Genomic DNA, 17,154 nt, shown 5'->3' with positions numbered 1-17,154 from the left:
TCTGCTTTTTGTAGCTCAGAAATAATGTGTAAATTCTGTACTTTAAATGGATGTAGATGAGAGAGGGCTGATGATAAACAGGTACAACTCGATGAGGATTTACTTAATCTCTTTGTATCACCTGGGGCTAGTCACTTCAGTGGGTATATGTAAGGATTTACAACGCCTTTTAAAGATTAAAGTGTTACTAAACCCAGTAATATGAAAATAGATCACCCCGCCCCCGCCTCCCCCCCCCCCCCCCCCCCCCCATACAGTGCCCATAGCTTTTTAATCATCTTTTTACATTAACCATTTCAGGCCGGGAAGATTTGACCCCCTTCCTGACCAGAGAACTTTCGGCAATTCAGCACTGCGTCGCTTTAACTGACAATTGCACGGTCGTGCGACGTTGCACCCAAACAAAATTGAAATTTTTTTCCCCACAAATAGAGCTTTCTTTTGGTGGTATTTGATCACCTCTGCAGTTTTTATTTTTTGTGCTATAAACAAAAAAAAGAGAGCCAATTTAGAAAAAAAAACGCTGTAAAAAGTTAGATTAGCTGTAAAAAAAAGATGCAGAGCATCTATGTAGTGACTACTCAGTATCTTTTAGCCTAGAATATTTTGGAAACCCATATGTAGGTCAGTTATGGGCATCTTGGCTAATATTTAGCAAAATGACTTCTTGGGGGATGTAGTTTCCTAAATCACTTAGCCCACGTACACACGGTCGGAGATTTTGCCAAGCAAATCCGTTGGATTTTGCCCGTCGGATTTAGTCCGACGGATTGTGTCCGAAACTGTTGCATACACACGGTCGGGCCAAGTTGGCGAAAAATCCGATCTTTCAGAACGTGATGACGTAATTTCGTTAAGATGGGACTACATTCAGGCTAGTAGCCAATAGCTTTGATGTAGGAATTTGATCTGAGCATGCGTGGCACTTGGTCCGATGAAAATGCTCTACACATGATGGGATTAGGTCCGTCCGGCCCAGTTGGTCGGGAAATATTTCCAACATGTTGGAAAATTGGGTCGGACGGAGATTCGGACGGAATCAGTCCGATGCATAACACACACAGTCGGATTATCTGACGACACGGTCCAATAAGACTCATTCCGACAGATTCTCTGACTGTGTGTACAAGGGCTCACAGGGATTTTGGAACGCAAAAGGGAAGTGCTGGTAACCCTGCTCAATGCACCTTTTACATTTAGACGGCAAAGCGCTGGTGGCAAATTTACAAGTTTTCACAAAAATCATGAAGGTGAGGAACATTTTGAAGGTCACAGGATTTTTTGTTGAGCTGTTGCATAAAACATTTTACACAGAGACATAGAAACCTAATGCCGCGTACACACAATCAGGCTATCCAACGGAATTGGTTCGTGTGTGGGCTACAGCGGACTTTTTCTTTCCAAAAGTCCGGCGGACTTAGAAAGAAGTTTTGGCAGACAATCCGCACGTCTGTGTGCTAGTCCGCGGGACTTTTGAAATGAACGGACTTGCCCACACACGGAGAAAAGTCCGTTCATTTTGAACACGGCTCCAGGTAGACGCCTCCATCGGTGAGATTGACACCTCGCTGACCCCGTCACCTGGTATGGACTTAAAGGGGAAGTCCTACGCCAAAAAAACGGCGTGGGGGGTTCCCCCAAAGTCCATATCAGACCCTTATCACGCCGGTCAGGAAAGGGGGTGGGGGCAAGCGAGTGCCCCCCCCGAGCCGTACCAGGCCACATGCCCTCAACATGGGGGGGTGCTTTGGGGAAGGGGGGGCTAAACACACATGACCGGAAAAGTCCGGTTGTGTGTGGGCAGGACTGTTCATTCAGAAAGTCCGGTGGACCTCCACTGCAAAGTCCGGCGGTTTGTCCGCCGCATAGTCCGATCATGTGTACGCGGCATAAGATGTACTTTAACCTCAGAACGGACGCAGAATTTAAAGTAGAAATACAGAATATTTTTTTAATAGCTATATTGCTCTAGCTTGAACCAATATAATTATGAATAGACCATACGTGTGATATTCCTCTAGAAACTGGAAATCACTGTAGTAGACACCGATTCCTACTAGCTTCCCAGTCCTGTTGCGTGCTTGGCAAGCACACCATTCAGAGATCGCTTTGCATTTTCTCAAAAGATGGCTTCAGTAGCATCAAAAGATGCAAAGCAGTCTCTGTTTGAATGAGAGGTAGAGGCAAGGTGTTGATATCACACTCTCCACCTTGTCCAATCAGATGATGCTTTGCATTCATTGCGAAAATGCAAAGCAATACCTCAATGGTGCTTGTGCCAAACAGCTTGGAAGCTGGTGGAGATCACTGTTACAGCGGTGCCTACTACATTGATTTCCAGCTTCCACTGGATCCCTCAGATACGGTATTGTGGCAAAGTCTTTAGCCTCTTCCAGTCTAAAGAGGACCTCTAAGGCCAAAGATATCCTTCAATATGTATTGGCTTGTGAGGCATAGTGGGTGCAAAGATGGTGAAAGTCATTGGGCACCAGACACTTCTCGGATGTAAAAGGTTTTATTTCTCTTAACAGTCCTTTTTGTATTTTGGGGAGGAAAGAGGGTTAGGGCCAGGACACCCTTACGTAGCTGTAGATTTAATTGACAGACTCCAAGACTTCAAAAGGACAGCCATGCAGGGAAAGGCCCCAGCAAGATGCCAGATTTGCACATGCATATTGCAGAATCCAATCTTTGTGGTGGTATCCCCCTCAAGCGTCACCCATTCTTCCCTGCTGGGTCCCTAGCTTGGCACTCAGATGCCCTTGGAATAGTCCTAATCTCCAGCCTAGCAGCCTGGGGTGTACGATACATGTCCACCCACACAGCCGTTCAGGTGGCACAGAACACCAATCACCTGACTATTGGCTGGGATACCCCATATACCCATAACCTGACCTTGGGTTTCCCTTCTCATATCTAATACCACCAAGTAGCTAGCCACCTAGTGGTAGAAGAGAAAAGTGCAACAAGGCCAAACTTACGGAGAAATCAATGGATCTCTATCAATCAACCAGGATAACTACTCCTGGCAAGTAAATTAGTGAGGAACTCCCTGCCTAAACTACAGGGTGCTACAGTATTTACATAGGGGGGGATTTACTAAAAGGTAAATAGACTGTGCACTATGCAATTACACTCATTTTCCCCAGAGCTCGGTGAATATGGTAAAACTCTGATTTTCATCATCCAATAAGGTGCAAGCAAAAATGCTGTATTTTTTTTGTTGTTTTTTTTTATTATTTTCTTTCCATCCGGTTCTTCACAAACTGAAGCTTCACCACATTTACAAAACACTGGAGAAAATTAGTGCAACTGTACTGAATTTAGTAAATCCACACCATAGTTACTTTGGTCAAAGCTGGACAAATGTGACTATCCAAAAATATCCATATCTGGAAATACTCTTTAAAAGTGCTTTTATAACACAAGCAGAAATATTCATTTTCAATAGTGGCAGACAGTGGACTGCAAACAATAAGGCAGTTTTGATACATTTATATACCAAAAAACACTCCATACATGAAAATGATTAAAAACAAAACAAAAATAAACTTCTATTTATACTATTTTTCCATATCTCCGATTACAACTGAACTGCAGGTCTCCATTTATCTAATCACATGCTGTGGTCTCCACCCTGTCGCTTTCACGTCAGAGGAGGGAATTTTGGAAACGTATAAATGCTTTATGGCGATTGTGCATAACAGTAATATTGTATTCTGGCTCTGTCCCGTAGCTGTTCACATTAGTTGAACAAAGGAGACGCCGCTCTTCCTGCATCTTCAATAATATTCTGACCATATGCTGATGCCTGGATAAGAACTTACTGGAATCCCCCAGCCCTCGTCACACGCTGGCCTCTGTTTCTGGCATCTGATTAGTCGCTTCCCTGTTCCCATCTCCTTCTAGTGAAGTATAATTAGAAGTGCTGTATCACAGTGTGAGATCCAGACACCAGAGTGAGACACGTGGCTGCTGTGCATGTTCTATATTTAACCTGATACTTCAAACTCAAGGTACTATGTAGGCCTCATTCCCAGAATGTTCCAGAAGCTTCATTTACAGTATATTAAACAAGTTAAATGTTAAGCTCGCCTAAAGTGTTTCCTTTTTCACCTTACGACTCGCAGAACTGCAGAGGATCTATGCCAGAACGTATCGCAGCTCGCATCTTTATGACTCTTGTAAACGGAGATCATCAAACACGGCCATTTGCATTTGAATGGAGAGCTGCTCACATACATGAGAAACAGGAAATGCAGCAAAGACTGCGGCTGATCTGCTTTGCCTGCAGTGCAAATATATCTTGATAGGCCCTGCTGCATCCAACTGAAATGCAGCCTCAGAACTGCCATTCACACTACCTCATTGTAGTAAATACGAACAAATCTGCTGACCTGCCTTTGACGCGCATTTCACACACATATGGAGTTGCCACCTTTTCTTCAGGTCAAACCCGAACACATTAGCGGCGCACAGCAATTGTTTTTTTTTATAGTATAAACTATACATATATTTAGCAATTAAATAACATTTTATTCATATTAATCATATGAAGTTAATCACAAATGTTCTGAATCTGCAGAGTTCCCCATTTACATCTGAACTCTAATAGTTCCCTTACACTGTAAGGGGGGGCTCTGCACTCTCTGATGTAAGGAAGAACTCTGGGGACTCTAACATAAGGGATGCTCTGGGAGCCCTGATTTAAGGGGGGACACTGAGAACGCTGATGTAAGGGAGAACACTGTGGCTTCTGGTGTAAAGGTGAACTCTGATGTAAGGGGTGCTCTGAGAACCCTGACTTACCTTAGTGTACTCACCCCTTGGCAGTCAGTTCACTCACCCCTTGGCAGTCAGCACCTCTCATTCAGATGTATCTGGGGCTGCTGGACTTAAAATTTCTGGCCCCAACTTTCCTTTTCTGAGGCACAGTGCTGGAGATTAGAGTGTAGGCAGACACAGGGGGGTAAGGGTGGGACGCAGAGGAGCAGATCGAGCCCTCTCTCCTCTCCTGTGTGTGTGTGTGTTGGGGGGGGGGGGGGGGGCGAATTGTTAGTGCTGGCTTTGGGCAGTGTAAAAAATAGTGCAACAGACACGCTCAGCTTAGACAACTGCAGCCAGCAACCCTGCTGGGAAGTAATAATACGTGAGATCCAACTTCCTGGATACTTTGATGCAAACGTAATGATTGCCAACCATCATGTGGCTGTTTCAAAGAAGCACAGTACACTTGTGGAACTGAGTGGCTTCAATTCACAACAGGTATGTATGTACTAATTAGATTTGCATCAATTTTCCTTTCTGCACCCAGTTTTCTCTCACAACCGAAAAAAACATACCTAAAAAAGGTTAAAGTTCACGCCCATGCTTACTCTGTAACTATTAAATACCATACTGGTGACCCCACAATAGGGATAAAACTTGTTTCACAGAAGGGAGTTTAACAAGACTCGTGGCCACTAATTAAAATTAGAAGAAAAGATGTTTAACCTTAAACTACATAGAGGGTTCTTAACTGTAAGAGCGGCAAGGATGTGGCATTCCCTTCCACAGGTGGTGGTCTCGGGGGTGGAATTGATAGTTTCAAGAAACTATTAGATAAGCACCTGAACGACAGCAACATACAGGGATATACAATGTAATAATGACATATAATCACACACATAGGTTGGACTTGATGGACTTGTGTCTTTTTTCAACCTCACCTACTATGTAACCTACTATGTATGTAACTATGTCACTTTAAATAGTTTGCTTCACTAAGTGCTGCAGTGTTGCTAAGCACTGTATGTACTGCATGCAACTTCAGCTACATACAGTACACGGTGCTGGGTTCCGGCTGTGATGAGACAGACTTCCCGTCTCACACCTGGAATAAAACAAAGTATGCCTGATCAGCGCTCCACCATTCATAAGCAGTTTTGTTTTCTGTAAATGTATGCAAAGCTTTCTATGATTGGCTGAGTGGGAGGCTGATGACATCATGCTCTTAGACTCAGTGAAAGCTTTGTGTTCATTCACAAAATATAAAGATGCCTATGAATGGCTGAGTGTCACTCAGGCAGACGGTTTTGTTACGGTGTGAGAAAGCAAACAAAACCAAACACGGTGATGGTATTACATGAGTATCACAGCCCCTGACATAGGTGACCAGAAATAAAATGAAAGTAACAGCAGCATGTGGAAGTTCAGAGACGTGGACATATTCCTTCTCTAGGACTTAGATCCAACTATCGGTGGATGCAGTCCTGCAGAAAGATGACAAGTACAAGGGACTGGCTCCAATAGCTAGAGCCACCGAGCCTAACCGGGAAATACATTGAGGCGGCCTTCTTAAATGTGTACCTTATTAAACGGATGATTTCCTAGAAGAGCGATGACCTTAAATGTACCAGGCTAATTAGTTGGAACACTGGTAAATGTACTTTCTCTGGATGCCAGGCTGCCAGGTCTTCAAGGCTGTCCGAGAGAGTCCCTAAACTGTCCCTCCACATCAGAAACCTGTCCCTAATGCTAAGCCTAGCTTTCTCCCACAATTGAAACTCTGCATCTCCCTGAAACTTCCCACACAGTAGGTCCCAAAGTGGCTGTCACCATCTGTCTCAGAGATTGCACACAAACCGCAAGAGAACTCTGTGACCATTCAGGCACATGCTCTTGGTGGTTATGACTAAGGCCTTATAGGCTGAAACGCGTCAACTGACTTAATCTGCGTTTGTTCACTGTGGCTATTCAATAAAATAAAGAAATTTTAAGAGCAACAATCGGAGTGCGGATCATTTTTTACATATTCTCCTAAGATGGATGAATCCTGGTAGAGGACACACTTGTGCCATGGTTGGCTCCCCAACTTGATAAAGCAAAGGGGAAGAAGTTCCCCTGCAAAAGAATAAAACAAATTAAAAGCAGTGTTAAATCCAAAAGTAAACATTATATTGTGACTTATCAATCTATGTTGGCTGCATGGTAGGTGTTGGCTGCATTCGTTTTCTTTTTTAGGCTTTCTTTCCTTTATTTTTATCTGGTGATCCAGCCAGATGGCGACTTCCATCATCCAATCATGTGCAAGCAAAAGTGCTGTTTTTTGTTTCATTTTCCTTGCATGTAATTGGGTATTCTTTGTAAATGGAAGCTGTACCTCATTTTCTAAGCTCTGGTGCAACTGCACATGCAAAGTGCAAAGTATATTTGCTTTTAGTACATCAACCCTAATGAAGACTAACTTTATGACCACCCACCAAATATTGAGTAGGTCCCCACTTTTGCAGCCAAAACAGCCCCTTTTGCCACCAGAACAGCACCACAATATGTGTCAGTACTAGAATTAAACAAAGTAAAAATAATAAAGAAGGTCAAAAATCCCTAATTACATAAACCCTCGAACACTTTAATACATTTTTAGAATTGGTTTTAAATAAGATAAAATGAATTGATCTATAATAAATAACAAAACATATACCCTATAGGAAATATGCTACGAACAAATTCTAGCCTAGAGAAAGGGAAGTAGTTTATCATGCAGTTGCCTAATTTGGAAACCAGGAACATTTGTGTACGGGGGAAATACTTCCAGCAGGAAATTCTGAAAACCCATGACAGTGTGTGTGAAAATCAGGGACAATTGGCAGCTATGCATCCTACTGACATCCTGTCAGCACATTACACACCGTGTCCTCATAATTCAGTGGGCAGGATGGGCTTTCATTAACATGTTACTAAGGGCCATACATTCTGAGCCTCACATGTGACTACAGATCATTGTGCTTGTGAGCAGGATGCAGCGTGGTGTGGCAAGCAGAGATCACACAGAGGCCGAGAACAGTGTATAAAGTAAGTCCCAACAATGTACAATTAAGCTGTTGGGTTGGCACAGCTGGCCGGAGCCACTTACAAAACTGTAGCAGAAGAGCGTATCCTGAGATGATGCCGAAAGCTTCTGCAAGTAAGAACAAGAATGTGGCCTGGATGGTCCACACCCAAATGGGGGGCTTCCTAAGTGGAGATAGTGTAGTCCCTACACATTCTTTATTCCTCTTGAACCTCTCCTTGCCACTATGCGCTGCCCGTGACAGGAATCTTTCTCTATACTAGCCATTCGCAACAAGTGTGCCAGAACCAGGAGCCAGGGTCTTAAATATCCAAGATGACTGCCAAGGTCACACGGGGCACCAAGATGACTGCCAATGTCACCTGGGGCAACAAGATGACTGCCAATGTCACATGGGGCACCAGAGACAGCTGTCCCCCTGTTGACCGCCAGAAATCATAGAGGAACCAAGTTCCTCACAATTTCCTTCACCTTCTGCATTGCCAATTACAGTGAGGGGTACAGACTAGACCTGCCTGTATTCTGCATTAGATAAAATTCCGTCCAACATTTTATAAATAGGTGAAATATAGTAAGAGGTCTCCATTGACCACTTGGTCTAAAATCAAGACCAAAAATGTATCTTGTATGCGGTGCCTGCATTTTCCCCTTTGTTTCCTATTATATCAAAAGGAGAAAAACTGTTGCTGTAACTGCTTAAAAAGCTGGACTTCAGCTATAATCATTTGAATCGGTCTAAATCTGTTGTTGACCAAAGTGTTCTCCATTGGTCCTTCATCTCAAGTGAGACACCCCCTATGATAGTAAGTGTGCTACTGATCGGCTCACCAGGTGAAAATAAGGGGGAAAAAAACCTAAAAGAAGAAAACTAGATGCAGCTACCACATTTTAAAGTGGTATTATACTCAAAAGCAAACATTTTATTGTAGCTTACCAATTATTAGATGCAATGAATACGTTTGTTTTCTTTTTTATGCTTTCTTCCTTTTTCCTTCCCATGGTGAACTGGCCAGCAAGTCTGTTGTCTTTCAAAAGAATAAGCTCTCTTGCAGATGTATCACTTGGAGTGTTGAGACAAACCATATACCACTGCCAGGGATGCTTACAATGATCAGCTTTTATCTATTTATGTAAAACCTTTATCCCAAAAAGGTGAAAAAAAAAAAAAGTTTGCTGTAACAGCTTATAAAGGGTTAGCTAGATTATAGGTTCAATTTGTATGTGTAGATTCACACCAGGTGCAGTGAGACTTCATTAGTTGGCTATTCCAGAGCAGTCACAACGCAGCCCTCATAAGACAAGGCAAAATGCAGGGCAATGTGCGCTGAAAATATGTATATTAATAATATAATAACACTCCTCTACCCCGAGATGAACAATGCTGTTGTCCAAAGGTGCCCCCTGTGCTCCTTCATTCAGAATGGGGGCACTCTGAGGCCGGGTACACACGCGGGGACTGTTCGCTCAACTTTGTCCGTCAAACAGTTTCAGCGGACAGTCCGCTCAAAATTAGCATGGACGGACTTGGCCACACACGAACAGTCCGCTGAAACCGTGCGCGATGACGTGAACGGCACGTACGACGGGACTAGAAAACGACATCCTATACACTGCAATGCAAACTTCGGCGTGTAAATCCTTTCTGAGCATGCGCGGAACTTAGTTTGACGAACAAGCCTACACACGAGGGGACTGTTTGCTGAAACAAAGTTTCAGCGGACAGTTTTTCGGAATTTCCGAAAAACTTTGTTCAGCAGACTGTCCGCTGAAACTGTCCGCTGAAAGCCCACACACGAGCGGACTGTCCGCCGAAACACTGTTCAGCGGACAAAGTTGAGCGAACAGTCCCCGCGTGTGTACGCGGCCTAATACAGGAGATGTGTAACTGGCTAGAGCACCAGGTGAAAACTGAGGGAAAAAGCTTAAAAAAAAAAAGAGAGAGATGAGTGCAGTCACCACTTCTAATGATTGGTAAGCTGCAATGTGTTACATATTTGGTTTTGGGGTTAATAATACAGCTTTAAGATTGGTAAGCTTCAACATATTAACGGTTTGTTTTTGAGTTCATTACCGCGTTAAGATTATACCCCATTTTAGATTTGATTAAATCTTTTAGGGTCCCTTTCAGACCACCACCTGTTGTTGCTCACATATAAACATTAATTTTGAATAGGCACAAAACATAAAAATGAAAATAAAATGTTTACAAGTGCAAAAATATGTAAAAAAATAAATAAATAAAGTGTAAGGCCCCTTTCACACTACCATTCCGTTCAGGCCCATCTGTCAGTTTTTCAGGTGGACCTGAACGGATGCTCCATAGAGCTCTATGGAGCGTCGGATGTCAGCGGTGATATGTCCGCTGACATCCGACCCGCTCCGATCCGAAAAAGTTTGACAGAGGAAAAAGCTATTTTTCCATCCGTCATCGGATCGGGTGACGACGGACACTGCGGTCCGTCATCACCCGATCTCCCATAGGGGAGATCGGCGCTGTGACAGGTCCGTCCCTGCACAGTGTGCAGAGACGGACCTGTCATCTTCCTGCTCAGCGGAGATCGCTCCGGCGATCCCCGCTGAGCAAGTGGATATCCAAAATAGAAGTAAAGAAATAAAGGGAGAAAATGTGAAGGAATGGTCTGCGGTTACAAATTTCTAATTACCACACCGTGATTATCCCAAAGTAAACAATGTTTAAAAAACTAAAAACTAATATAGGCAGCTGCCAATACAAATCACACTCCCCAGTGCTGTCAAATACCATATATAAATTTCACAGCTAGCTTCTATAGCCATTCAATAAAAGTGACAAATTAGTAAATCCTCAATATAAAAGTTGAGATCATAACATTAATTAGAAATCAATAATGTATTTGTGAATAAAAAAAATCAATGGTGTATTACACTGTTGACTAAACCATTGATTTTTTAAATTTCGTAAACACAATATGGATTTCTAATTTATGTAATAATCATAACATTTATGTTGAGGATGTATTACTTGTTCACTTGTATTGAATAGCTATCAAAACTTGCGCTGATATTTATATATGGTAGAGCTTGCTGTGAATGGCTTGCTCAGCAGAGCTCTATCTAACCACTTCACCTTTTTTTTCTATCAGTATCATTGCTGAGATTATGACAGGTCTGTGTCCGTGTTCCTAATGCTGAATGGACACAGACACAGCCTGCTTTCCTATGTCTACGGACATCCTGTCCATTTACACCCGACTGAAATCCGATCTGATCCACTAGACCAGGGGTCTCCAAACTACGGCCCTCCAGTTGTTCAGGAACTACAATTCCCATAATGTATAATCTTGTCTGTGAGTGTTATGCCTCGTACATGATCGGATTGTTGGCCAACAAAACCTTGGAATTTTGTCCGAAGGGTGTTGGCTCAAACTTGTCTTGCACATGGTCACACAAAAGTTGGGCAACAATTATGAACGTAGTGCTGTACTAGACGTACTATGTGTTTTTCAGCTCTTTAGCGCCACCCTTTGGGCTCCTTCTGCTAAATTTCATGTTAGTAGAAGTTTGGTGAGTGATGATTCGCACTTTGCGCATTTTTCATTTTTAGTTTGTGCTTTTCATTTCGTATTTTTCAGTTAATTTCTGAACGGCCATTCATCAACCAGACATGTTGCAGAATTGGAGGAGATAACGTGTTATTTATTATTGGCCTCGGAGTTATTGCTTTGACATTATTTTTTTGGTTGAATAATGATTTGATATGGTATATTTTCTGTATTTTTGGATGCATAGAATGCACTTTTTGGTTAAATTCTATTAGCAGATAGCATGTCTAATTTTATTTGTTTTCTTTTTTTAATGCACAATAAAAAAAATAGTGTTGAATAATACTTGGCTATGTGTTTTACTTCAAATGACAGTTTGGGAGTAGGCAGTTACATTTAAAAAAATACAAATGTAAAATTGACAAGGGACACCAACAGAGTTGTATCTTCGATTTTAGAAACTACAGGATAATGGTGCTGTGATAACTTGCCCAAATAATAAAAAAAAAAAGTATAATAATATTATTCTTGATATCACTAGAAAAAATAGCCTTTGAAAATGTGTTAGCAATAACTCCATCAGTATCACCTGAAAAGCAGCTTCATTATTATCCCATTAAAGAAGAAGAGAATTGTGCGCTGCATTTGGAGATTTCATAATTTGCCACGTCACGAATGTTAATTCTCCATTACAAACACTAGTTTACAAGACCGACTGCTTCTGCTTCCGAGCATGTGCATTTGTACTTTGGACTTTTGTCCGATGGACTTGTGTACACACACACACACTCGAGAAAATCTGGCAACATACATTTGTCCGTAGAAAATTTTAAAACCTGCTAGCCAACATTTGTTGGCGGAAAGTCAGACAACAACTGTCCAATGGAGCAGACACACTGTCGGATTTACCGACAAACAGCCTATCATCGAGCATTTCCTGTCGGAATGTCCGATTGTGTGTACGGAGCTTTCGAGTTTTACAATGCCTCATGGGACCAGTTGTTCCGCAACAGCTGGAGGGCCGTAGTTTGGAGATCCCTGCACTAGACAAATGGGGAATGGATCCCCCCATCCATCTGTTTTTGGCAGATAAGATCGGATTTGAGGTCAGCAGGTATAAAATGGACATATGCCCGTTTACATCCACCGTACATAGAAGGTAATGGCTGGTCTGATCAGGTTCACCTGTCCATTTTTTAGGTGGACCCGATCAGTCCACCTATGTGAAAATGGCCTTACTCCTCTGACCACTGACACCAATGCATAGTTTAAAGCTGTGGCTCTATAGACCACTGGACACGTCTTTTTCTGTAAATCCACAGTGGTCAATGATTCCCAAATTCTGCTCCAAATGCATATTTATCAAAAAGTTTAAACTCATGACGAAGCCAAACTTAATTGCTTTTTGGATGACATTTTTACAGATGAATGTTATGCCGCGTACACACGACAGCACTTAAGTCCGGCAGACTTTCGACGGAGTTCTGTCGGACTTTCCGAATGAACAGACTTGGCCACACACAATCACACCAAAGTCCGACGGATTTGAATGTGATGACGTACGACCGGACTAGAATAAGGAAGTTCATAGCCAGTACCCAATAGCTGCACAGAGTCGTTTTTTGTCCGTCGGACTAGCATACACACGAGCGGATTTCTCGGTAGGAACTGGGTCCGGCGGAGTTCTGGCAGAAAAATTTGAAACATGTTCCATTTCTAAAGTCTGTCAGACTTTTGCAAATCAAAAGTCCGCTGCAGCCCACACACGATTGAATATTCTGCCGGAATCATTCCGTCAGACTTATGATGTTGAAAAGTCTGGTCGTGTGTACGCGGCATTACAGATTTGTCATATTTTGTTTCACTAAATGCCACCATACTGAAAGAGCATCTGGTCCTGTACAAAGACATGAAAATGGGAACCAATTAGGACACAATTCTCAGTTACAAGCACAAAATTGCCCTCAATGACTTCCAACAGACATCCGCATAACTGGGAATTTGTGATGTAAGACAGCATCTCAATAGTAAGTCTACCTACAACAAATTGTAGTTAAATTTGCAACCCAACTCCAGGCCATTTTTTCAGGTTTTTTTCAGATAAAAAGGTAAGATTAGAACTTCTATCAGGTTTTTTTCTGCTAGCCAGTACGCCATGATTAAGTCCCAAAGTTTTACTGAAATCTATTAGTGTATAGCTGACTTTAACGTGAAGCCAATCTGCTTTACATTTTATGAGCACATAAAATTTTCAGGCATGGAGCTTTACAGCGGCATCTGATGCTGACGTTTAGAGGCTTATTTATTCAACATTCAACTAATACATTCAACTAAAACATTCAACTAATACAGCAAGACATCTGGTTTATGTGCACTGTATTAAAGGCAAACAATAAAACGAGCCATTCCATGCAGCACTTTGCATTTCTTATGAACTCACTGTGGCCCACAGTAATGATGGCCATAGACTGTGAGATTTAATTTCAGATTTTGTCAGGTCAACAAAAACTACCGTTACCCACCACCTATAGTATAATGAGAGTGTCTTTCAACAGATTGTTCAGGTAGGCTCTACATAGCTGGTACTAAATTTTGTTGTTCTGATAGATCAAATGCAAGCAAAACCTGATCATATGCGGCAACTTTGCATTTATCAGACTAATGTAATATCTGGGGCTGTTTTTTTCTGTATGAAAAGAACATGTGCACAGTAAGGACTAGCAAATTCGTAAACTTAAAAAAAAAGAAGGAATTGCCAGAAGGACACATCAGAGTTACGAATTGCAAACCAAAATAAAAAAAGTAAATTCAATGTACTTTGCAAAATAAATAATACACAGCCTGTCACAACAGCTACATATATTATACTGGCACGAGAAATGAACTTCCCGTTCTGCTGGCGAAACAAAATGGAGTTGGGCTGAGCGCTGATCAGGCATTCACAAGAAGGCTTATATTTTTATGAGTGAATACAATGCTTCCTTTGATTGGCTGAGGGGGAAGAAGAACACAAATGATGTCGTGATCTCCTCCTCAGCAAAATCACAAGAAGCCTTAAGCCCCGTACACACGATCGGAAATCCCGCCAGCAAAAGTCCGATGAGAGCTTTTGGTTGGAAATTTCGACCGTGTATATTCTCCATCCGACTATTGCTGGCAGAATTTCTCTATTTTTCCAACGAAAATTCCGATCGTCTGTAGCAATTCCGACGCGCAAAATTCCTACGCATGCTCGGAAACAATTTGATGCATGCTCAAAAGCATTTGAAAAACACAAGAGAGAGCGCACGCCAACCCTAGTGTGCTCGAAAGCATTGAACTTCATTTTCTCGGCTCGTAGTAGTTTTGTACGTCACCGCGTTCTTGACGGTCGAAAGTTCAGAAAGCTTTTGTGTGACTGTGTGTATGCAAGCCAAGCTTGAGCGGAATTCCGTCTGAAAAACCATCCAAGTTTTTTCCGATGGAAAATCCGCTCGTGTGTACGGGGCATTAGGGCCAATTCACACCAGAGGCAGACCAGTGCATTTTCTGCATTAAAAATGCATGGAAAGAAGGTTACATGGTTTTTAATGGCATAGTTTACACCACTGCTTACAGTTCCAGTGCATTCCAGTTCCAGAAAATAAAGTAGAACATGCTGAATTTTTCCTGCACTGGAACTCTGTAAAACATACCAAAAAGGCACTGGAACACTCGTTATTTAAGGTTTTGAAAAAAAGGGAGGGGGGATGCACTGAACTGCATCAAAAACGCACTGGAATCTCATCAAAACCACGCCAAAAATGTGCACGCAAAAAAGCATCTGGACTGCGTTTCTGTGGTGTGAATTGGCCCTTATACTCATTTGAGAAATACATACTGTAGCTTCCTGTGAACGGCTGACCAGCACTCATCCCAACTCAATTTTGGAAGATGAAGATGTCAGAACACAGCGGCATTGCTGATGCTACATACAATATATACAGTGCACACAACCGCTGCGTTACTGAAATAAATGGTTTGTTTGGACCAGCTTGGTCCAAACAAACTATTTAAATTTCTCTAAAACCTGGGAGTTGAGCTAAGTTTCCATATGGGTGGTATAAACTTTTGCAAAGCCCTGAACTCATTTTGTGCAAGCTCGGGGGCTTTATTTGTGATCCTGTCTTTAGTAGGTTTTTTACTGCATTTTGTGTTTCCATTAGTGTTGACAGTGATGCTTCTGGTGGAAGCCACTGTCAATAAACAAAGCAGGGTTGTGTGGTGGCCAAACTGACTACAGGTGATACAGGCATGCTGTGCATGTGCACAGTATCCTGTATGTCTATGAAAGGAAGAGATATGCAAACTGATCACGCCAGCACAGATCTGCTTACATGCTTGGTGTTGTCACGAGTGAGAGACTACAATTACCCACAACAATATAGTTAATCAAACACGTGACATGAAGTTTAAGCAGAAAAAAACTAACAGAGCAGCCTCCAATCCGAACGCTTAATTTTGTAAATGAAAAGTAAAATGCAGCGGCAATGTGAAGTATTTATCCTAGAGTCCTGTGGAGAGTGGTATTGATTCTCCATTATAAATGGGCACCTATATAGTGTGTGAAGGACATGGAAGAAGATCAGAAAGTAGTTTAGTCATAAATAAGTAAATTACACTTACCATGATCGTAGTATCATCTGAAGCACTGGCAATGACATTATCATTGTGCGGACACCAATCAATGTCTAGTACCGGAGCTGTGTGGCCACTGACTGTAGGATGATTCTTATCCACACGTCCAGTCTGAAACAAAAAAAGAATGATGTGTAGACACATCGAAAATATAATAGATAAATAGATACAAAATTACTGAAACTGCTTTAGATACACAGAGCACAACAGCAAAGCAGTGCTTCCAGAGTAATCACCGGGACTACGCTGTCAGTTTGACAGCCTTATAGCTCTGCTTTTTATTCATAAAATCAGTGCCTTCTCCCCTTAGTTCTTTTATTTTTATTTTTTTTGTAACCACTTGCATGTAAACTTTGTACATTTGCATTTATTCAATTTTGTAAGGCCGCAGACAGTTAAAAAGTGCTTATGCAGTGCGGACTTCTGAATCACAACCACTGGCCATGGGTGCTGTGGCCAAATGGGGTTTGGTCTCCTCTTGGTATGCAAAGTTCAAACATAAACAGCCTCACTTCTGCCAAAATCCTTTTTTCCTCTTCATGTACTTTTACATAGTCATGGGTCATGTAACCAGCATAAATGGTTTGTGTTTGAATTTGCATTTTACATTTTTTTTTTACCAGATACATAGTCCCAATGTGTTTATAAAAAAGCAAAATTACAGAAGAAAATGTGCTCTTTTGAGGAGTTATAAGCTACTTTAGTTTATAGATGAAATAACAAATTTTCGTAACAATGTGAATGACTGCCATTGTTTTAACATACTGTATGACTAGTTTATATAGTGCTAAACATGTTGCAATACCTCCCCTATCCTGTTTGTATGTCCTTGGATCAAAATGATAAAACTATAGAGCTAGCCAATGCTGGTCTGGCCACTGTACAAAATCCACTTGCCTAAGGTTGGGTTGAATAGCTGATGATTATTGTGTCTAAAGCCCCATACACACTATCAGATTTTCTGTTGATTTTTGTCTTCAGATTTACCAAAACCATGTAGTGTAAGGGCCTGCCTGATTGCATACACATTGAAACTCCTAAGGTTTGACCTCATATTATATGGTTTTGGTAAATCTGAAGGAAAAAAATCAGCAGAAAATCTGATAGTGTGTATGGGGCTTTATATAGCCCCACATCTGAGATTGT

General features: G+C 41.8%; 1 protein-coding gene across 2 annotated transcripts in view; it reads right to left on the bottom strand.

The window, feature by feature from the left end:
* Positions 1 to 17,154, bottom strand: part of CORO6 (coronin 6) — a 157,322-nt gene that overhangs the window by 64,593 nt on the left and 75,575 nt on the right. For both annotated transcript variants that reach the window (XM_077480346.1, XM_077480345.1), the window contains exon 3: positions 15,997 to 16,119. In XM_077480346.1, coding sequence (XP_077336472.1) covers positions 15,997 to 16,119 — 123 coding nt within the window. The remainder of the gene's footprint in view (positions 1 to 15,996; positions 16,120 to 17,154) is intronic.

This window comes from Lithobates pipiens, unplaced genomic scaffold (genome assembly GCF_037356315.1).
Source record: "Lithobates pipiens isolate NorthernLeopardFrog02 unplaced genomic scaffold, aLitPip1_a1.2 Scaffold_16, whole genome shotgun sequence".
NCBI classification, from domain to species: Eukaryota; Metazoa; Chordata; class Amphibia; order Anura; family Ranidae; genus Lithobates; species Lithobates pipiens.
The sequence above is the reverse complement of the archived record's forward strand: the minus strand, read 5'-3'. Positions and strand labels throughout refer to the sequence as shown.